The following is a 22,409-nucleotide window of genomic DNA, read 5'->3' as shown; positions in this document are numbered from 1 at the left end:
AAAACCTAGGTTTTCATCTCTCTGTAGGACGTCACCACATACAGCTCCTATGAAGTCCTCTCTTCTTCACTGCCCACAAGGTCCTGCCAAGCGCAATTGTCTTCTTTTATGTTTTTGTCACAACTAACTTTTAATATTTCCCCACATCTTGCAAGTGAGAAGACTGAGACACACCATATAGCCTTGTCAGTGGCAGAATCAGGATTGCAACTTTCACCTCTGTATAAGGTGATGAGCCTTAGAACATTAAGCAACCTGAGGGGTGGTGAGGTGGCCAAGGAAAAGCTGAAGTAGATCTTTCAGGGCCCAGCTGTCTTGCCCGCCAAGTGCCTTGTCCTTGTTCTGGGCCACTATACCCCTCACCAAGCATGTGGGACTTCAAAATTCACTCCATCTCAGCTGCTTGCTGAATCAGATCACTCTCCAGTGATGGCCCCCAACTCCTTGAGACATGCTCTGGAACAGGGCAGAGCTTAGATCCTGACCTCACACACACAGAACCTGGCTTTAGAGGGACAGGAGGGGCACAGCAAGGAAAGAGGCTTTTTATTCCTTCCACTGAGTCACATCTCTGGTCCCAGGCAGTCAGACTGCTGTCTGGTTTGAAGCGAGCCGTCTTGAAGAACAGAGAGCCCTGGGCCAGGTGGCAGAATGGTAAAGTGATGGGTCAGGACCTGCCTTTCAGTTCATGATCCCACTTCAGGTTGCTTCCCTTCTTTGAGCTTAGCACCTTATCATCAAAAATGACTGGCCCAGGTGATCCCTCAGGCAATTTCACTGCAACCCTGGTTCTGAGAAGTTCTCAATTGTCCCAGTATCTACAACCACCCCTGTCGTAAATGGCTCTAGTCCAAGGTTCCAAGGTTAGGGCTTTGGCTGGAAGGTGTAGCAGGACAGTCCTACTTGTTGGGCTGGCACATTTATGCCAATGTACTAAATTATTTCTGTTGTTTACCCAAAAATGGTTCTATCGGGTCATCTGTTCACACCATTGGGAGTGGACGGCACTAAAGAACAAGTTGACTTTGTGAATAAGCCCAGTGTAGAGGTGGGATGGGCTTGGGACTCATTCAGATGACCACTCACTTGGTGTTCCCTCGGCTCAATCAGTCTCCCAGACTTGGTCTTGGCCCTCGGATAGCTGCCTCCTCACAGGATGGCCACTGGCACCTGCACTTCTGGAGACCTGGAAGCAGAGACCCCACACAGGTCAATAGCTCTCACCCTTTCCAGACCAGGCCATATCAGTGGCACTGATGATATGGAAAGCAGTGGCAGGCTGCCTGCTGGATCAGGTGGGCAGCAGGTGAAGGGCTGGCTCATGCTGGTCTACCTCAGAGTTCTTAGGTCACTGAAGCGGGAAGGACTTGGAAGACCTGCTCTCTCTTAGCATCAGCTTTATAAGAGTCTGCAAGGCAAGAGCTTAAGCTTCAGGTGGCTGGAAGAGTAGGACAGGCAGGTCCTGGAGCCTGGGATGGCCTGCCTCACAGGCACAGGCAGCTGCTGGGATAGAGCCTGGTCTATGGGTGCACCAATCCTGCTGCCCTGTTTCTCTGCAGGGGGGTGAGTAAAGTAGAAGGGTTCCCAGTGTCTCCTGCCTTCTGCCTTCAAAGAAATCTATAGAGTCCAAACTACATGCTCCTCCTGGTCTGCCCAAATAAGCCCTTAAGAGGATGGAAATTGGACTAGTTCCCTGCTGCCTCCCTCTAGTGTCCTCCTCCTCGCACTTGCGCGCGCTCGCTCTCTCTCTCTCTCTCTCTCTCTCTCTCTCTCTCTCTCTCTCTCTCTTTCTCTCTCTGGGCAGACCTAGCTGGTGCTCACTGGGCTTGAGCAAGTACCTTTAGGATACTGTTCTCAGTAGTGTGACCCTTTGTGCTGGGTAGTAAATGATCCCACTGTACATGGACACTCAAGGAAAGGTGAACTGACACCCCAGCAAGTTCCTGTTCCTGCTCCTGCATGAGGGACAGGAGCCACAAGATGGCTTGAGGTTTTACTTATTCTGGAAATGTTTAAAGATCTCATTCTCCCTGTGTCTTGGTTTATGTGCAGCAGAAAGGTTATTCTTGTGTCCTCTGAAACCTCCCTGAAGGCTGGTTGACAACCTTCTGTTGATCTAGATGCCCCAGTGTGGGCAGCTTAGACAACAGGTTCTTCTGCTCCTGGCAAAGCTATCAACTCCACTTTCTCAGAAAGTAGCATGGCTGTCTTTTGGTACTAGGGACTGAAGTACCCAGAGATGCTTTACCACATCCCCACTCCTTTATTTTATTTTTAATATTTATTTTTTTAGCTGTAGTTGGAACACAATACCTTCATTTTATTTATTTTTATGTGGTGCTGAGGATTGAACCCAGGGTCTCATACGTGAGAGGCGAGTGCTCTGCCGCTGAGCCACAACCCCAGCCCGCCTTTTTATTTTTTGAGACAGGGTTTCACTAAGTTGTTAAGGCTGACCTCAAACTTGGGATCCTCCTGCCTCAGCCTCCCAAGTGTAGAATTATAGGTGTGTACCACCATGGCTAGATGTGGTAGTTTTAATAATAGAAGGCCAGCCCCAAGGTGCTGCCTCCTGGCTCCTTGTTTCTTCTTGTTGAAGGTCCCAGGCAACAAAACCTTCTGGGGACCCCAGCCTCTTGACTTTTTGTCTTTGCTCTGTAACTCTTTTGGGTTGGGACTATACAGCATGCATAAAGGACCTAATAATAATAAGGCTCTATTACCACATCAAATTATTTAATTATTTATCATTTAAAAGGTCCAAGCTGAGCAACTGAAGGTTTTATATTCCAGGGTGATGGAGAATTGGAGCCTTCCCCTGAGAAGGCCTCTGCTCACATTTCCTGCAGGTCACCCTGGCCCACTTGCCCACTACCCAGAACCAGGTTTCTGAGAAGCCCATGTGGATGGTGTCTGGATGGGGTTATATGGTATAAATAGTCCTAGATCCTGAGACCAAGGGGCAACTTGTCGGTGTCTGTCTGGTGGCCAGAAGTTACAGTGCACACTGGTGACAGTCCTAGAGCTTAGAGATCAGGCAGTGGGTTACAGGAGACTACCTGGCTCCCGGTATCTTTGATCTTTTTGCTTCCACAACAAAAGCAAGAAGGGGGTGAATGCCCCCGCCAGAAATGGCTCGGCTCCTCCCAAAGCTGCACTGTACTGTACCCAAGACACAAGCTTATCCTGGCCCTTTATGACCTAGTCTGGTCGTCTGGGTTATACCTGCATACTCATACACCTGTTCCCTGCATGTTCTCCTAACCTGCCCCTCATCCCTTTGCACTTGTATCCACTTGCCAAAGCTCCTGAGCAGGCCCCATACTGGACTGGGTTGAGAATTCAGAGGGATAGTTCAAAAGGGTAACTGCAGGCAAGAGAGGCAAAGTGAAAGGACCCCTGACGATGGTGTATGGGAGCTTTGGATCCCCTGCAGTTTTTACAGAGCACTGATATCTATAGACTCTAACATGGACTTCATTTAAAGAAACCCACGGACCATTAATGGACAAAAACATGAATCAATTTGTATTGTGGCATTCAAATCCTAGCACTTTGGGAGAGCATCAAGTACCAAGTTTTTGAAGACTATGACCCACCATACCATCATTATGCATTCAAGAGTTGAGTATGAATAACTACATCAAGATTTAGATCCTCTTCAAAAGCTTCAAGTGTCATCTGCATTAAAGCTCTCCATTGAACCCTCTCACAAAAATAAAAGCTGAAAGGGACCCAACTCCATTAATATACTTAAAAAAATATCCCTTCCTCTGACTTCAGTTTCCTTGACCATTAGGGTCTTTCATATTGCTTATGTTCCTTTAGACAAGAGCCAACAAAATGGTGTATTCCAAAAAATATGTTCTATGGCCATAAGTTTTTCTTGGTAGGACAGAATAAACTTGGCATAATAAGTTTGGAATTAGGTCTTTTATTGTAGCCTACAAAAAGTTGGATCAAGAATATGAAAATGAGAATTAAATGTTAAAAATATTTGAGGTTAGTAGAGTATATGCTTTGCATGAGTAAGGCCTGGATTCAATCCCCAGCATCAAAAACAAAAACAAAAAGCTTCCCATATATTTATGAGGTTAGATTACATTCTCTATGTGTTCTAGAGAAAAAAGCCCCCAACCTGAAATTTGATGGTTTTTATTCTATCTCTGCCTCCACCTCTTACTAGCTATATGATAATAGGGAAAGTCATTTAACTGACCTTATCTTCATTATCTGTAAAGGAACTTGGTATTGTCCCTGCCTACCTCACAGGGTTGTTGTGAAGTTCAAATGAAATAATATATATAAAAAATACAATAAAATGTGCAATACAAAAAAAAAAAAAAAAAAAAAAGAAAGGACTCCTGACATGAACCCCAGTCAGTCCAACTGTAGTCCCCTGGTAATAAGAATCCCTCAATCCCTGCTTGCCTGGGACCAGGGCACAGGCCCCTACCACTGGCTGATAGGGTCGTCTGTGACACTGGATAGTCAATGAGAGGATAGCTTTTTGGTGATGGAAATGGAAATCAAGTCTTTAAGACTTTAAGGAAGTCAGGGCTGGAGCCCAGCCTTTGTTCCCAGGCTTGCCACAGTGGGGCACTTGATATCCAAGATCTTAAGCCAAGCACTAAACGCTGATCTTGCCTATAGGACATGGCCTGCTTCTACATTCACCCATTGCTGACCCTTTCCTTTTCTCTCTTCTTAAAAAACATCTTGGGCTGGGTGCACTGGTACACATCTGTAACCCCAGCAACTCCCAAGTCTGGGCAGTAGGATCTCAAGTTTGAGGCTAGCCTCAGCAGCTTAGTGAGGCATTAAGCAACTTTGTATAAATCTGTCACAAGGGCTGGTGAGATGGCTCAAAAAAAGATATGATTCGGAAGATTTGCCATTTCTGGGCCCCACAGCCTGTGCTTTGAAGAACTGGGAGGCCCGCCTTAGGGCTTTCTCCTGGGATAGTCACACACACCCCACCCCACCCACCTTGAATGACTTGAAAAGGAAAACGCAGGCCACTCCTACCTCAGACTCCACCCTCTACCCACCCTCACCCTCCAGATGGCTCAGGGTAGGTCTGTCCTAAGCTAATTAAAGGGGGAAAACTCTTAAGGGCTCTGGGAAACCAATGCCTCAAGAGTCTAAGGGTTGTGTGGGCTCTCACCTGTCACAGTTGACAGCTCTCCAGTTTGAAGTCTGGGTTCTGTAGCTGCCTACCATTTCTAACCTCTGTCAGCATTGTCTGAGAATAATGAACTCAAAGTCCCTAGTTCCCCAGGTTTCTGAGACTGTGATGTGAAATAAACCCCAGCAAAAATAACCTTGACTGAGCTTAAGGAGAAAAGCAATGGATAAAGCAGGACTAGGACATTTTGTTTCCCCAGTTCAGTTGCTAAGGTTCAGTAGTTCTGACAGGAGGGAAAAGCACAACTGGCACCTTAGCCCAGTCCTTGGGGTTGGAGAGGTAGGTGTCCTGTGCCTATTGCCAGGGCAGTTCAGGGTTAGGTCGTGCAAGGTGAAAGGGTTTCACCTTGGTCCTGGCTCTTGTGAGCACCTTAGTTACAGGACCTCTCACAGAACAGGCTTGGCAGGATGAACTCTGGCCTTCGGGGAAGGCCTATGAGTGAATCAAATAGGTTAGTTCTAGAACTGGCAGAGGAGTTATTACACAGGCTCTGGAGCCCACTGTGTTCTGTTTCCCTGCCATACAGGAATCAGGGAGGCTGAGGACATGGCCAGATCTTCCAGGCAGATGCAGATGACTCTCTGCTGGGGGCTTTCCTGCTGCAGTGACCGTAGGCCTGGAGTGCCCAGGCTACAGCGGGTTAGGGCTCTGGCTTGGTGTGGGAGAGGACTGCACTGTAGCCCCAGTCACCCCTATGTTCTTCCTGGTCCCTTTTCTTTTCCTAGTTGGGCCTGAGCAGGACTGGCTTGCCAGAGGCTTTAGGCTACAAAGGCCTGGACTCAGACCCTCCTGCCCTAACGTTGCCTGGTTCCCTCTCTACTGGAACAAGAGACAACCTCTCTAAAACAAAGTGCTCATCAGCCAAGTGACTAATGATGTTACCTATCTATCTCGGGATTCTTGTGAGGACTAAATTGGGGAATGTACCTTATGAAGCCTCAGAATAAACAGGTCGGCCTCTCCCTATGACCAGGCTTCCTGGTGGAGGTGGGTCATCTATCTCCCAGTCTAGACCACCTTTGCCTGTGTTGCTAAATGAGGCCAAATTAAAATGGATGGGTTAAACCTATGCCATGAAAGCAAGAAAAGGAAGGTCCTGGGAGAGGACCACTGATACAAAGGGAGGATTGGGAAAGTTCCCTGCTAAGCCAGCGCATTCTAGCTACGACACCAGCACCAGAGAGAAGCCGCCAAGAGAAGAGGTATAAAAATAGATACAAAACACAGAAATAGAACTGAAAGAAAACTGCCAAAAGGAATGCTCTACTTTAGAAGATTCATACATTCATAAGCTTTGCAAAACTTTGTAACTGCTTATGAGTTTGATGATGCCTGTTTTGAGGTTTTTAAAAAGTGACTATGGATTGACTACCAGCCGTTTAGAAGAGGTCCTACACAAAGTCAGCTGACAAGTAAAAGGTGTGTGTTGTGGGGGGTCCTTCTTGACCTGTGAATCTGATTAGCACTCAATTTCTAACACCCTTCTGAGGAAAGCAGAGTATCAAACTCAGGAGACCACCCCACATGGTTCCAGCCATCTGTCCCACTTGACCAGACTTTCCTCCCTGCCTGCTTTAATGCTTTGTGTCACAGTGTAGTTTAGAGGCACATTTTGCAATGGTGTATTGCCAAGGTACAAAAAAACAGGGTTCCTGGTTATCCTTTCAGGGCTTAAAGCCCCATTTTAGGAGATTTTATTCCTATTCCTCCTATTTTTTTAAAACATATTTTTATTTTATGACTCTCTGCTGGGGGCTTTCCTGCTGCAGTGACCGTAGGCAATATTTTATTTATTTTTTTTTATGTGGTGCTGAGGATCGAACCCAGTGCCTAATGTGTGGGAGACAAGTGCTGTACCACCACTGAGTCACAACCCCAGCCCCTCCTCTTACTCTTGAGTGATGAAATGCCTCCCCAAACTCCTGTGAGGTGCTTATCAACCACCTAGGGTTTGCCAATTCTGGCTCCCCAGGCACAGGGCTGTTCTGTAATCTCCCTAGTACTCACTCCTGTGAGACTGAGTGTGTCCTTAGTCTGAAGGAAGAAAAATAGTTGATGAGCTACTCTTCCTCATGTACTGCACGTGTCGGAGCAAAAAGGCTGTTTAATGGCTTTTGCCAGCTGTGGCCCTCCCTTGGTCCTGGGACTTTGCAAGGTCTAAGGTTTGCACCAGATCATTCTCACCCTCCCTTTCTCCCTCCAGTGTATGTGGTGGAAGACCAAAGAAGAGATGACGTGGGACCATCCACCTGCCTCACAGCTTGCTGGACTGCTCTCTGTTGCTGCTGCCTCTGGGACATGCTTACCTGATCAGCCCAGTACTTCTGCCCTGACAGCTATGCCACCACCTCCGTCCGATGGGTGTGCCCACCCCATCTCTTCTGATTGCTATGATAAGTGACTAGCTCCGCAGACACCCCTACCTTCCACACTATGGGATTCTAGATTAGTGAGGGTTGCTGCTGTTTAATTCGGTGACTTGATCTTTTTAATGTTCAAAATCCATTTCTTATTGATCTTTAACAAATGTGCTAAATGACTCTCCTTTTATTTTTTTGGCCAAAGGCTTAGTTATGAAATATATATATTTATAATTTTTAAATTATACATTCAAAGTAGTGATGAGATTTATTTAATACCACTGGATGATTTCTCTGCTAACACCCTGTAGTTTCAATAAATTTGTCCAAACCTCAGTTGTCTAAATTATTCCAAATAATTTAAGTATCTTGGGTCTGTGCTTCCTGAATTCTATTACCACTTCTAACTATTTGTCTGCTCACTAAAGCTGGTAAATATATGGATAACTTAATTAGTGGACATGGTAAGGAGCACCTTTCATTTTTCATTCTGGCCACTTCACCAATAGTGTGGATGTTATGAGGAAGGCAGGCTCCCAGACCAGGTGTCCTTCTGCTTCCTGGTGCGGCTCTTGACAGTCTCAGGCAGAAGCATTCACCAGTACAGTTCAGATTTGCTTTTGCCATGGTCTAGGAAAGGAGCCAGCCTCTTGGAAACTGTGGGCTGTCCCAACCCTGCTCTCTAGAGGCCCAGGAACCCGCAGTCACATGGATTGTTCCTGCTGTTCCCACCCACCGCTTCCCTCTACCCAGCCATGTCACTCATCTCACCTTTGGCCACGGGGTGGCGCTGATCTGCCACAGAGTGAGTTCTACTGCAACAGCTGACAGCTCCCTGCCAGCCTCTGCCTGCCTGTTGCAATTAGAAGTAATACTGTGCCAATATACATTTAGTTATTAGTTCAAAGCCATATTTTGAACCATCTCTTGTTTTATGATGTAAATGCCCCCACGATGCCATGGCTCAGAAGCACACTATTAAGTAGTACTCCCCACCCCCAGAATGCAGCACACTCCTAACCTCAAGAGCATATGTTGTGACCAAATGTAGAAGTATTAGGAAAGGATGTTTTTAATATTTACTGTCCTTGTTTTTAATATATAATTTCTAGATTTACTTAATTTAAATTTTAGTAATGACTGTATCTAACAACTGGCTTGCAACAAAATTTCTTAAAATTGGCACTGTTTCTCCTTGGCAGGTCCAGCTTCAACACATCACTGCCCCTAAGCCTCTCTCTGGCTTCAGAATCACAGTGTCCACCTTAGATACTGGCCAAAGGAGATGGACTTAGAGGTGCTGATTACTATTGAACTTTCTTTTGAAATGTTTGGGAGGAAGCAGGGAAAGGAATCTTGAGGCCAAGTGCCGCAGAGGAGCCATACTTAAGCTTCCTTCTCTGTGTGCTACACACAGGACCAGAAGTCAGGGGTCAAAGAACCAAAAGGGAAGAGGGCAAAATTCCACTCTGCACAAGGGAAGGGCTTCAATGTGAAGGAGATGCCACTGCCCCCTCTTCTTTCTCATCCCTTGACTCAAGAAAAGCAGACAGCAGACTAGGACAGAAGCTTTTTATTGGTCTGACCAGCTTGCCAAGTGGCAGGAACAGGCAGTGCTGCTTCCCTGTCTGCCCTGGCTCCCATCTTCCCTCTCCTGGGAGTTCATGGCTCACCTGCGGAGGGAAGAGTGTTCTGGACAGAAGTGGCAGGCAGAGCCAGGGGAAAGTTAAAGGGGTGGGACCTAAAAGGGGTTTGAGACAATACAGAAAATGTGGGGTTGCTAAGCCATCCAGATAAAAATGTCCATCCAGGGAGAGGGAAGCAGTTACCCTGCAAAGGCCCCTCCACCCTTGCCAGGAGGGGAGGTGTCAAGAGGAAGAGCTTCCCCCAGAGGCTCCTACTGTGCCCTTCGCGCCATCAGCATCTCCCGGATGTTGTCCTCAGCTTCCTTAACACTCCGCTCCAGGTAGGACTTTTTCTGCTGCAATATGAGAAAGAAGGGTTAGGATCAGGCTGAACAGGCCAGGTTGGCAGATGCAGCTTTTATGCCCATAGGTTATGTCATCTCCTGTAATCAGTTCCAGGAGCATACTATCTACTGGAAGCAAGGTGTACCCACAGTGCTCCCATCACCTGCCACCCTGGGCAAGGAGAGGCAGTGGCCTGGAAGAGGAAGCAAAAATGCTCTGTGGAGGGCAGGCAGCTGAATTCTTCTTCCAGAAGGAAGTAGGCTCTAAAAATGGGCATCTTGATAAATGAAGTTATACCAGACAAAGGCCAGGAAATTCCAGGATGAAGCTCCTGCCCACTAACAGACTGTCTCCTCTCAAGGTTTTCCATGGCTCAGGCCAGGAGCCCATAGCACACCAGTGCCACAGAGCGGACAGTGTACATTGGTTTGTCCAGTGGCCTTAGGCTGCTGTGAGTGCAGGGAGTCAGATCACAGTCTCACCGAGGCAGATGAGTCAGGGTGGAATCTGCTTTTCTAATGAAATTGCTGCAGCCAGGAATCCAGGACAGTGACACACCAACAAAAGTAGAGACCTTTTGGAAGTTTACCTCCTGCCCCATCTGGGTCCTAAATTAAAAGTCTCAACTTAGACAAAGAAATTTAATTCCTTTTAGAAGCTACATCTGGACCACTATTACAAAAGATTAGTCAAAGGAAATGATGTGTGTACATTATTTGCCCTGTGCTCACCCCAGAAGTATGGTGGCTTTACCACACTGCTCCCTCCCTTGAGGACATAGTTGTGGCTGTATCCCCACCTAGCAAACATGAAACGAAGGCTCTTTTTTTGAAGGAATAAGATTCATGTTCTGAAGGAATACTCAAAATTATGCCCTCCCACAATGCATGCAACTAAGCCAGGCTGGAGCCAGTAATGTCTGGTCCAGGCAGCCCACGGGCCATCAATGCCCTTCCTCAGCCCTTCTCCATTCATCCAAGTACCTAAAAATGATCTAGGGAAACTGGGAAAGGCTGGGGCAGAAGGCAGGCAGCCACACATCACTGCTTCAAGTGGCTCCACAGGCCTTGCTTAAAAACTGGTTGCCACTGCTGACATGGATAAATCTAAACAATCTATTCCTCACTGCCTTTACCAGCAAACCTATCGGATGCCTGGTGCACATGTCCCCATCTCTAACTTCTTCCACTCTGTCTACATGTTTATTATATGATACATTCTGAGGCTTTTGCCTATAGGAGCCAAATGTCACAGGCAAGACAAATGTTCATTGGTTTTGTGCGAAACTCTGACTCCTGCTTGTCCTTCCTAACTTCAAAATTTCTTCACTGCCAATTTGTGCATACTTCCTTGTAATATAACAGGGGCTCTATAAAACTCACTGTGACTATGATAACAATTCAGTGACCACAAATGTATACTGTTGCTAAGGAATTTTATTTAATTACATTGCTAAACATGATATAATTCTATCATCAATAGCAGAGTGGGAACTTGAACTTCCTTTGATAAACAACCCTTAGACTTGTGAGTTAAAAAGAGGCACATCTTAATAACTCCTGACACACTGCTAAAGAATGTTTGCCCTGGGTATTATACGGGGGGGGGGGGGGGGGCAGCAACCAGAGTGAGCAGCATACACCACCCTGGGCATCTTTAGCACATCTGAAAGTTAAGGGATGAGCTGGCGGAGGAAGCAGGATTTTCCCCTGCCATGGCCAGTGCTCAGGAACTGAAGTCTGCTGCATTCAATCCTGACCAGCTTGCAGTCACATCTGGCAAAACCATAAACCTGGAACATCATCAAGGCCTGTGTGCCCTACTGCCAGACCTCTGGCCAAATTCAGGTTTTATAATTCTCAGCTTTTAAAACAGTTTGTCCCATAACCTCTCTTCTTTTTGTCTTCCATTTTCATGAATTTTACCACCTGAAAACCCTAAGGTCTTCAAGTTTCAAACATTAATGCACATGATGCTTATCAATCTTTAATTAGTTTACATAAACTTAAATTCTTTTAAAAAATTAATTCCAACAGATGGGGCAGCCCTAGCACAGTGGGACACATTTTCCAACTATTTCGATGTTCCTAACACATTCTCAAGCAGATCTAAGTCCACAAGATCCTTATAATCAAACCCAAACCTAAGAAAGGAGGTTGGACCATATTTCACCAACAGAACTAATTTCTGGTACCTGTGAACATGACCTTACTGGAAAGAGGGTCTTTGCACATACAACCAAGTTAAATCAAGGTCATACTGGATTACAGAAGACCCTAAACCCAATGTTTAATGTCCTTACAAGAAGGCCACGTGAAGGCAGGGATGAAGAGAACACCACACGATGATGGAGGTAGAGACTGGAGTGACTGATCTACAAGAAAGCTGGAAGAGGCAAGGAAGGATTGTCCCCTAAATCTTTTGGAAGGAGCATGGCCTTATAATATCTTGATTTTGGACTCCAGGCCTCTAGAACCGTGAGAGAAAAAATTTCTGTTGCTTTGCGCCACCAGTTTGTGTTAATAGGAAGCCATGAAAAGACTGCCCCCAGAGACAGTTTATCCCAAAGCTCTTCTGTAAGCCACAATGAAATGCAGAGACCTGGGTAAATGTCCCTAAAAGTATACATGGCAGGATCATACTTATCCCAAAAATAAATGCCAGAATTACCAAATATAAATGTTATCAGAGGAAATGAAGAAAATTAAGGAGGCAGTGATTAAATTAACCTTTAAATTTAGCTTATTTATGACACTATTAGGCAAGTCAGAAATTCTGTGAAATGCAGTCTTCTCCATTTCTGTAAATGACAGCTCCATTTGTGCAACTGCTCTAGACAAGATCGTTTTACATCATCCTTGCATCTTTCACACCCAACATTCAACCAAGCAACAAAACCTATTAGCTGTGTCTTAAAATGTATCCAGAATCTGACCTTAAAGTTTAGTTTCCTAGGAAGTTTCCTTTTTTCTGCTCTTCGCCCTTCAGTTCCTTTTCCACTGTGACCAGTCATCTCTTAACACTTGAAAGCCCTTCAGTGGCTTCCCATCTTAAGCATAAAAGGCAAAGCTCTGTCATTTGGGGGCTGCTAAAACAAAATACCATAGACTGAGTGGCTTATAAACAACAGAAATTTATTGCTTACAGTTCTGAAGGCTGGATGTCCAATACCAAGAATGATTCAGTACTAGTGAGGGCCTGCCTTCTGGTTCAGATAGTGCCTTCTCACTAGATCCTCATATAGTGGGAAGGCAAAGGAGCTCCCCTGGCCTCTTCTTACAAGGGCACTAATCCTATTCAAAGGACTCCACCCTCATGATCAAATCACCTCCCCAATGTGCCATCTCCTAACATCACCACAGATTAGGTTTCAACATATGAATTTGGTGATAGGGGGTAGGGAGAATACAAACATTCAGATTTCGTGCTTTTCAACTGTGGGAAAGCCATGCATGGTCTTGCTCTCAGCTAAGTCTCTAACTTTTGACACCTCTCCCCTCATTGCTCCGGCTCCAGCCACACTGGCCTCTGTGCTGTTCCTCCAGCCTACCAGGTTTATGTTTCTGACAGGTGTCTGCCCTTTGCTACTCTCTCTGTGTAGGAAACTGCTTCCCCAGATACCCATCAACCCTTATTTGCTCCCTCAATTCCTTCAGGGCTTTCTCAAGTGCAGCCTTATCTGAAAGACCCTCTTGATTACATGCCACCCCATATTCCCTAGTCTCCTTATCCAGATTTCTCTCAGTAGCACTTATCACTACCTAAAATGGTATTTGTTGGCTTCCATAATGAGAAAGGTCCACAAGGGAAGGACTTTTTTTGTTTCATGATACACTTCTACTGTCTAGAAGAAAGGCTGGTACACAACAGAAACTTGTCCCTTATTAAATATAGTGCATTATTATGGGAATTTGATGTCTAAAGATTTAACTTGGACACACATTGATATTTTCTTCCTTATTAAATAAATGAGGAACATGCACCTGAGGAAGCAAAGACAGAAACTGACCATCCTTCTTTGTAATGGTCTTTGGGTTTTGGCATTGCCCGCTTAACCTCTTGCCCCCCAGATTTATATATATATGACTCAATCTCACTGATCCCAGAGGGAACATGTCTACTCAAAAGAATAGGCCCTGAGGGTCAGGTTCTTAGGCTTTAATAGGTGGTCTTGGAAAACTACAAAACAAACCATCTCAATTCCCCATGTCCTGGACTCTGAAATCCTTAACAGCTTCACTTGGAGTTGGCTTCAGGGCTGCTATAAGCCGTACAGGGCAACTCTTTTATAAGCTCCAGGGCACAAGTGGAGCTCACACCTTCACCAGCAGTCCTAGGAAGGCCTGTGCAGTTCTCGCTACAGTCTTTTTCTGTGCAATTTCCCTCAGAACCCTGTACCTAGGAAATTCTACAGTGACAACAAACCACAAAGCTCTGGGTGTAGCGACATTCTTGCGAGGCCTTGTCCTGATGAGAAATTCTGAGATTTCCTGGGGGGCTCAGCATCACCAGGGGAAGTGACATTGCTCGAGTCATTGCTCATCAGCCTGAGGTTCTTTTTCTGGGAGAGAGACTGAGGGGCTGGCATTTCATACTCATCCCCTTTCAAAGGGAAGAAACTCAAGTCCCTAGAATTTTCCTGATATTACACAATCTCTTAAATAGACTCCTGAGGTAATGCATCTTGTGATGCTATATCTATAGACTTTTTTCTTTTCTTAGGAACTTTGTCTCCAAGCTCTCCTTCTCTAAATTATTATTATTCTCCTGTCTGTCATGCCTTAGGATATAAAAGTTTTTCCTCTCTGATTCTCTACTTTTCCATTTATAAAATGAGAATTCAGACAATATCAGTGTGTCCTGCTCTTTCCCCAATTTTTCTTTAGTCACAGAATCTTTCTTCTAATGAACTCTTGTCTTAAAGACTAAACAAATAAAACAAGTAAAATGGAGCTCAGAGGAAAAGGGAGACATGGTGAACCAAAGCAGCTCTTCTGGCTGGTCCTCCACCTCCAATCCAAGCTACAGGCGCAACACACAAGGCAGTCTTAGGTTTTCTGTCTTTGGAGTTCTGTGACAGAGATTTTCTGCTTTGAGTCTCGCCTACCATGGCCACATACTTCTCCCTTGTGTTGACTCCAAGCTTCCAGCTTCTGTAGACCCTGCCTCTCCCATGATTTCCAAATCAAAAGCCCAAGAGCCCCACTGACTTCTTCTCTGTCACAGAACTGTAGTGATTGGAAGGTGCCAGCTGCCTGTCATGGGAGAGTTTAGCAAGAGGCCAAGAACTCACTGGGGGCTGCAGAGGCCTGTCTTGGCAAACAGGAAGCAAAACGAGGAAGGCTGGTGGAGCAAAAGGGAAAAGAGAAAAAAAGAAAAGTGACAAGGCACAAGCAGAGAAATCAGAAAGGGAAATGAAAGGAGAGAAGGGATTGTGGTCACCAGGAGCAGGGCAGAGCTCTGGCAGAATAAGTGCTCCCATGACCTAAACAGGTGAGGAGCACTCAGCAGAAAGAAAGCAGGTGAAGCCTGACCCCAGATTTGATGCTAAAAGAGCTCAGGTCACAACCATTTGTGAACTCACCAGGTACATCTACTTTACTACTTGAGGCCACCCTAGGCTCTATGCTAACTGCTGAACTATAGTGCTGGGAGACAAGCTCAAAGAAAGACAAAGCAAACTTAGACATGGAAGAAAAGACTAAAGAGAAAGCTCAGTCCCTGAATCTTCTAGAAATTCTTTTAGAAATACCATTCATATTTTTCCTTGTTTTTCTCCCAGGTGTGGTTGACCTGCCAAGAGACCAATATTGCTACTGTGTGGTATCAGACTCCCAGACCCTTTCTGTGATCAACCTCCAACTCAAATCTGCCATGACTGCCACAGTCTGGCTGGGCACAATTCAGGAGCCACTTGTCAAAAGAAATGAACTTTATTTTTAGAACACACACACCGCACCACACAGCTCCTCAGGAAAACCCTCAGAGCCCAACTGTCACCACCGGCTTCCCACAAGCCTCTCAACCTCCCCCACTCCTCCTGCTCTTGAGGCCGACTGGCTGGGAAACAGCCCAATGAGCATCACCGCAGAGGAGCCAATCAGTTGGCAGCTAGAAGTTTGCTGGGGCTGCTGTGAGCCAATCATCATCTGGCAGCTGGAAGTTTGCTGGCAGCTAGAAGTTTGCTGGGGCCCCTTCGGCTGTGGCTCTCAACACATGACAAACCTCTACTACACAACAGAGCACATTAAAGCAGATAGACACACTGGGGTGACAGGGTAATCTTACTTTTTCCAAACCACAGAGGTAAGCCACTTGGTCTCCCTATAATTTAGGTGACCTCTACTTACTGCTGTTCTCCCTAACACTCGAACCCCATTTGAGTCCCAGGCCTCTGACAATCAAGGAAGACAAAGAAGAAAGAAAGATCATAGCTAAGTGTAGGGCCAGGAATGGCAACTGTTCCAATGTATGTGGCACTGACAAGACTTCATCCAAAGAATCACTGAACTTGGGAGTACCAAGCTGAAAAGCAATCATGACAATTCAGTAAATCATGTCAAGAGACAGCACTGAAGTAGGTCAGGATATTTGGTTCAGTAGATTAAGGGTAGAAGGAACCTGATCACTACCTTATATATCTAAAGCAATGGCTCTTTAAAGTGTGATTAATATACCAGAAGCATCAGCATCACCCAAGAACTTGTCAGAAATGTACATTCTTGAGCCCCAACTCAGACCCACTGAATAAGAAACTCTGGGTGGAGTCCAGCAATCTGTTTTTACAGCCTTCCAGGTGCTTCTGAGGCACACTAAAGTAAGAAAGCCACTGCTCTAAATCAGAAGTCAGCAAATTTTTTCTATGAAGAGCCAGATGATAATAAATATTTCAGTCTTTGTGGAGCTGTGTGACTACTCACCTCTGCCACTGTAGCACAAAACCAACCATAGACTATATGCAAATCAATGGGTATGGCATCAGTAATGGACACAGCTGTGCTTCCAGACCACAAAAATAGGTAGCAGGCTGGATCTGGCCAGCAGCCTATAATTTACCAATCTCTCTTCTTAAAAAAAAGATGGAGTTTTAAGGGTAGAATTGAGTATAACCAGTAGAGAGTTCAGAGACTTTAAATTTTCAATGAAAGTTATCTAATAAAAGCGTAAGTTTCTACTTATTCAGCTCGCTGTCAAACCATCTCTCACTCTTTTTCCTTCAACAACCCTGGTTCTTGAAATTCACAGCATCATGCACGGCCATATGATTCCCCCTCCAATAGGCTGGTTTTTATCCCTTCTTCATCAATGGCTCGTCTTCCTCCATACCACTGATTATACAATGAAAGTTAACTTCCACTAGAATGCACATGATCCATCCAATACATGACCTCTTCTTCCCTCACAATGTTTACTTTACACCACTTCAGCCACCCAGTCCAAAGCACACAGATCTTGTCAATAATACCAGTAATTGCACTACCCTTCAAATTTCAATTTCACCACCACTACCTCATATTCTTTCAGTCACTTCTATCCAATACTTTTCACCCAGCATTTCTTTAGCTTCATCACTCAACAAGTTTCTCACTGTTCATTATATTTTCACAGCGTTTTTCCCTCTTACACAGATTAGCTTCCATGGTCCATCATTTATATTTATTCTCCTTGTATATACCATATTTCTTTTGCTGCCCCCCCTTACATCTGTTGCACTTACCTTGGCAAAATGCCAACACCAGGTTAAACCCAACCACCCACACAGTCCATGCCTATACCTAACAGCAGAATGTTGCTGAAAAAACACACTTAACTGTGACAAATGGTCTTGCTTAAAATTCAGGGCCATGAATATCAAACGGGCACTTAACACTGTCAGATATGTTCACTGTCTGCTCTCCAAAAAACAATTTCAAAATTTGTCTTGTCTCCTCAAATCTCCTATACCAGCTAAGAAAATAAAAGCAATCAGTCACTCTTCTTCCCACTACTAAATCTGCTAACTGACTATGCTTATATACAGAGTCTCCTTTCCTTATTGTTGAAATGTACAGTGTCCTTGTGTTTTTAAAGGAATCAAAACAATTAGATGTTTTGATTAGAATCAAAAACCATCTTCAATTTAGATGGTGATTCCATCCCTATGTGCCTTCTCAAAAATTAACTCCCAAAGTTATCCTTTCTTCTTAGTCTTTATTTCTTTGCAAGATCCTTCTTGGTGAGGCAAACCATTACAAATTCCTCTTGACCTGACAGCCCCTTTTTCTCCCCTCCTCTTCTTAGCAAAACCTTTATTTTTATTTATTTATTTATTTGTTGGTTGGTTGGTTGTTGATAGATCTATATTTTATCTATTTATGTGTTGCTGAGAACCGAACTCAGTGCCTCACACATACCAGGCAAGTGCACTAACGCTGAGCCCCAGCCCCAGCCCTTTAGCAAAGCTTTCTGAGCCAACTGTTTTTAATAGCTGCCTCCACTTCCACTTGTTCCTCAGCCCTCTCCAACCATGATTCCACCTGGCATACTAAACTAACTATAGTCTAGGCCCAGTGACCTTTATGTTGCCCAAAGCATGGGCCACTTCTCTATTATTATCTAACTTGATCTCTTGACAGTATTAAAAAAAAGAGAGAGAGAAGTGAAAGACTTTGTTAAGTATCAGGGACCAAACCCAGGGTTTCATGCATGCTAGGCAAGCACTCTATCATTAAGCTACACTTTCAGCTCTTTTTTATTTTTTGAGACAAGAGTCTCACTAAGTTGCCCAGGCTGACATCAAACTTGCAATCCTCCTGCCTCAGCCTCCAGAGTAGGCTGGGATTACAGGTGTGCATGCCTCTACACAATCCTTGAAATATCTCCTTTTAGTTTTCATAGCACCACATCGCACTTTCTTCCTTCAGAAAGTTCCCCTTGCCTACTAATAGCTCCTCCTCTGCTCAAATTCCAATGCTGGTAGTTTCTAGGAAGCTGATCTGGAACTCCTTTCTTTCAGGGACACCTCTTGGACACTCTCAGTCATCTCATACCTTTGAAAACCATTATGATTCCCAAATTTATATCTCCAACCCTCCAACATGTTTAAAACACACACAACTGATTTACAATCATCTCACTCCCTTCCCATTTCCCCCATCTCAGTGAATGGCACTCATTCAACTGCTTAATTTTAAACACAAAAAAGATCACGTTCAAAATGCTTGAAAAACTAGGGAAAACAGGAACATTCCTCAACATTGTAAAGGCAATCTATGCTAAACCCCAGGCCAACATCATTCTAAATGGAGAAAAATTGAAAGCATTCCCTCTAAAAACTGGAATAAGAAAGGGATGCCCTGTCACCACTTCTATTCAACATCATTCTTGAAACTCTAGCCAGAGCAATCAGACAGACAAAAGAAATTAAAGGGATGAGGATAGGGGGAAAAGGACTCAAATCATCACTATGTGCAGACAATATGATTCTATACCTAGAAGACCCAAAACATTCCACCAGAAATCTCCTAGAAAAATGAATTCAGCATCTCTAGCAGTTAGAGAAATGCAAATCAAAACTACTCTAAGATTTCATCTCACTCCAGTCAGAATGGCAGCAATTAAGAACACAACAATAAGTGTTGGTGAGGATGTGGGGGAAAATGCACGCTGGTGGGACTGCAAACAGGTGCAGCCCATCTGGAAAGCAGTATGGAGGAAATTCCTTGGAAAACTTGGAATGGAACCACAAAGTAGCAAAGTAGCTAGATACAAAATCAACACCCATAAATCAAAGGCATTTCTGTACATCAGTGACAAATCCACTGAAAGCGAAACTAGGAAAACCACCCCATTTACAGAAGCCTCAAAAAAAGTAAAATACTTGGGAGTAAATTTAAAGAGATGGAAGACCTCTACAGTGAAAACTACAACACACTAAAGAAAGAAATTAAAGAAGATCTTAGAAGATGGAAAGATCTACCTTGTTCTTGGATAGGCAAATTAATATTGTCAAAATGACCACACTACCAAAAGCACTATACAGATTCAATGCAATCTCAATCAAAATCCCAATGGCATACCTTATAGAAATAGGGCAATCATGAAATCATCTGGAAAAATAAGAGACCCAGATTAGCCAAAGCAATCCTTAGCAAGAAGAATGAAGCTGGTGGCAATACTATTCCAGACCTAAAACTATACTACAGAGCAATAGTAACTAAAACAGCATGGCAATGGCACCAAAATAGACCTGTAAACCAGTGGTACAGACTAGAGGACACAGAGTCTAACCCACATAACTTCAGTTATCTTATATTAAGGCGCCAAAAACATACATTGGGGAAAAGATAGCCTCTTCAACAAATGGTGCTGGGAAAACTGGAAATCCACATGTAACAAAATGAAATTAAACCTCTATCTCTCACCATGCACAAAACTCAACTCAAAGTGGATCAAGGTCTTAGGAATTAAACCAGAGACCTTGCACCTAATGGAAGAAAAAGTAGGCCCAAATCTCCATCATGTCAGATTAGGCCCCAATTTTCTTTTTTCTTTTTTTTTTTTTTAAAAGAATGACTTTTTTTTTTTTTAATATTTATTTTTTAGTTATCGGCGGATATAACATCTTTGTTTGTATGTGGTGCTGAGGATCGAACCCGGGCCGCACGCATGCCAGGCGAGCGCGCTACCGCTTGAGCCACATCCCCAGCCCCCCCAATTTTCTTAATAAAACTCCTGTAGTGCAAGAATTAAAACCAAGAATCAATAAATAGGGTGGATTCAAACTAAAAAGCTTCTTCTCAGCAAGAGAAACAATAGTAAGGTGAATAGAGAGCCTACAGAATGGGAGCAAATCTTTACCACAAACACATCAGGTAGAGCACTAATCTCTAGGACATATAAAGCACTCAAAAACCAAAAACACCAAAAAAGCAAATAACCCAATCAATAAATGGGCCAAGGACCTGAACAGACACTTCTCAGAAGAGGATATACAATCAACCAACAAACATATGAAAAAACATTCAACATCTCTTAAGCTATTAGAGAAATGCAAATCAAAAAGATTTCATCTCACTCCAGTTAGAATGGCAGCAATTAAGAACACAACAATAAGTGTTAGTGAGGATATGGGGGAAAATGCACACTGGTGGGACTGCAAACAGGTGAAGCCCACCTGGAAAGCAGTATGGAGGAAATTCCTTGGAAAACTTGGAATGGAACCACCATTTGACCCAGCTATCCCACTCCTTGGTTTATACACAAAGGACTTAAAAACAGCATACTACAGGGATACAGCCGCATCACTATTTATAGCAGCACAATTCACAACAGCTGAATCATGGAACCAACTAGATACCCTTCAGTCAATGAATGGATATGATATATACACAATCAAACATTACTCAGCATTAAAGAGAATAAAATCATGGCATCTGCAGGTAAATGGATGGAGTTGGAGAATATAATGCTAAGTGAAGCAAGTCAATCCCCCCAAAAACAAAGGCCAAATGTTTTCTTTGATATGAAGATGCAGATGCATAATGGTGATTGGCATGGGGGGTATGGAGGGGCATGGGGGGTATGGAGGGGCATGGGAGGAATGGAGGACCTTTATAGGGCAAAGAGGAGGGAGGGGAGAGGAGGGGGTAAGGGAGTAGAAATGATGGTGGAATAAATTAGACATCATTACCTTAAGTATAAGACACGAATGGTGTGAAAATACTTCGTGTACAATCAGCGTCTTGAAAAATTGTGCTCTATATGTGTAATATGAAATGGACTGCATTCTGCCATCATGTATAACAAATCAGAATAAATAAAAATAAATAAATAAAAAGCCAACAACAACAACAAAAAAAATAAACACAAAAAGAGCTGGTCATGGTGGTACATGCTTGTAATTCAAGCAACTCAGGATTCTGAGCCAGGAAGATTGCAAGTTCAAGACCAGCCTCAGCATCTTAGAGAGGCCCTAAGCAACTTGAGCGAGACCCTGTCTCTAATTAAAAATATAAACAAGGGTTGGGGATGTGGTTCAGTGGTTAAGTACCCCTGGGTTCAATTCCTGGTACCAAATAAATAAACAGGACTGGAGATATGGCTCGGTGGTTAAGAGCCTCTGGATTTAATCCCCAGTACCAAAAATTACAAAAAAACAACAATAAAAAAAAAAAAACCAGGAGCTATTCCTAATTTCCTTCTCCCCACCCAAACTCTATCTCCCTCACCAGCAAATATTAATTTACTTCTAATATATCATTAGCAACTCATACTAATTTACTTCCAATGTATTCCCAAACCATACTCTTTCTAACTCCATTACTACCATCCTAGTCCAAACTCCATTATATCTTATTTTGGAAATCTGTCATGGCTACCTTAACATGCAAATCAGGTTAATCTCTCGGCTTAAACCCTCTGCTAGCTGGGCATAGTGGCGCATGCCTGTAATCCCAGCAGCTCAGGGGGCTGAGACAGGAGGATCGCAAGTTCAAAGCCAGCCTCAGCAATTCAGTGAGGTGCTAAGAGACCCTGTCTCTAAATAAAATACAAAATAGGGCTGAGGATGTGGCTCAGTGTTCAAGTGCCCCCGAGTTCAATCCATGATACAAAAAAAAAAAAAAAAACAAAAAAACATGCTGGCTTCCCTGTCCCACTTAGAATAAAATCCAAACTTCTTAACCTGGCCAGTAAGACTGTACATGATCTGGTCCCTGTCAACCACATTGCGACATTCCCCTCTCATTTGCGTAAATAACTCCACCCAACTTATTCCTATCTTAAGACATTTTACTACATATACCTTCCACCTGGAATGTTCTTCTTCAAGATACTTTTAAGAGGCTAGCTGCTGCTTTTTATTTTATTGGCTGAAATTTCACCCTGTTAAGGCCTTTCCTGAAGGCTCAA

General features: G+C 44.0%; 1 protein-coding gene across 2 annotated transcripts in view; it reads right to left on the bottom strand.

Annotated features, from left to right (window-relative positions):
* Positions 1 to 9,106: 9,106 nt before the first annotated feature.
* Pfdn1 (prefoldin subunit 1) overlaps positions 9,107 to 22,409 on the bottom strand; it is a 58,281-nt gene continuing 44,978 nt past the window's right edge. The window contains exons 4-5 of one of the 2 annotated variants that reach the window (XR_013091437.1): positions 9,378 to 9,529; positions 9,107 to 9,221 (exon numbers count right to left, since the gene is read on the bottom strand). Coding sequence is in view for 1 of the 2 variants with exons in the window: in XM_076856869.1 (XP_076712984.1) it covers positions 9,446 to 9,529 (84 nt within the window). In the remaining variant the exon portion in view is untranslated. Of the gene's footprint in view, positions 9,530 to 22,409 lie in introns of both variants that reach the window. The other variant, XM_076856869.1, reaches the window with a different exon arrangement.

The sequence above is a fragment of the Callospermophilus lateralis genome, chromosome 5, assembly GCF_048772815.1.
Source record: "Callospermophilus lateralis isolate mCalLat2 chromosome 5, mCalLat2.hap1, whole genome shotgun sequence".
NCBI lineage: Eukaryota > Metazoa > Chordata > Mammalia > Rodentia > Sciuridae > Callospermophilus > Callospermophilus lateralis.
Note: the sequence above shows the minus strand (reverse complement) of the source record. Positions and strands in the feature narration are given on the sequence as shown.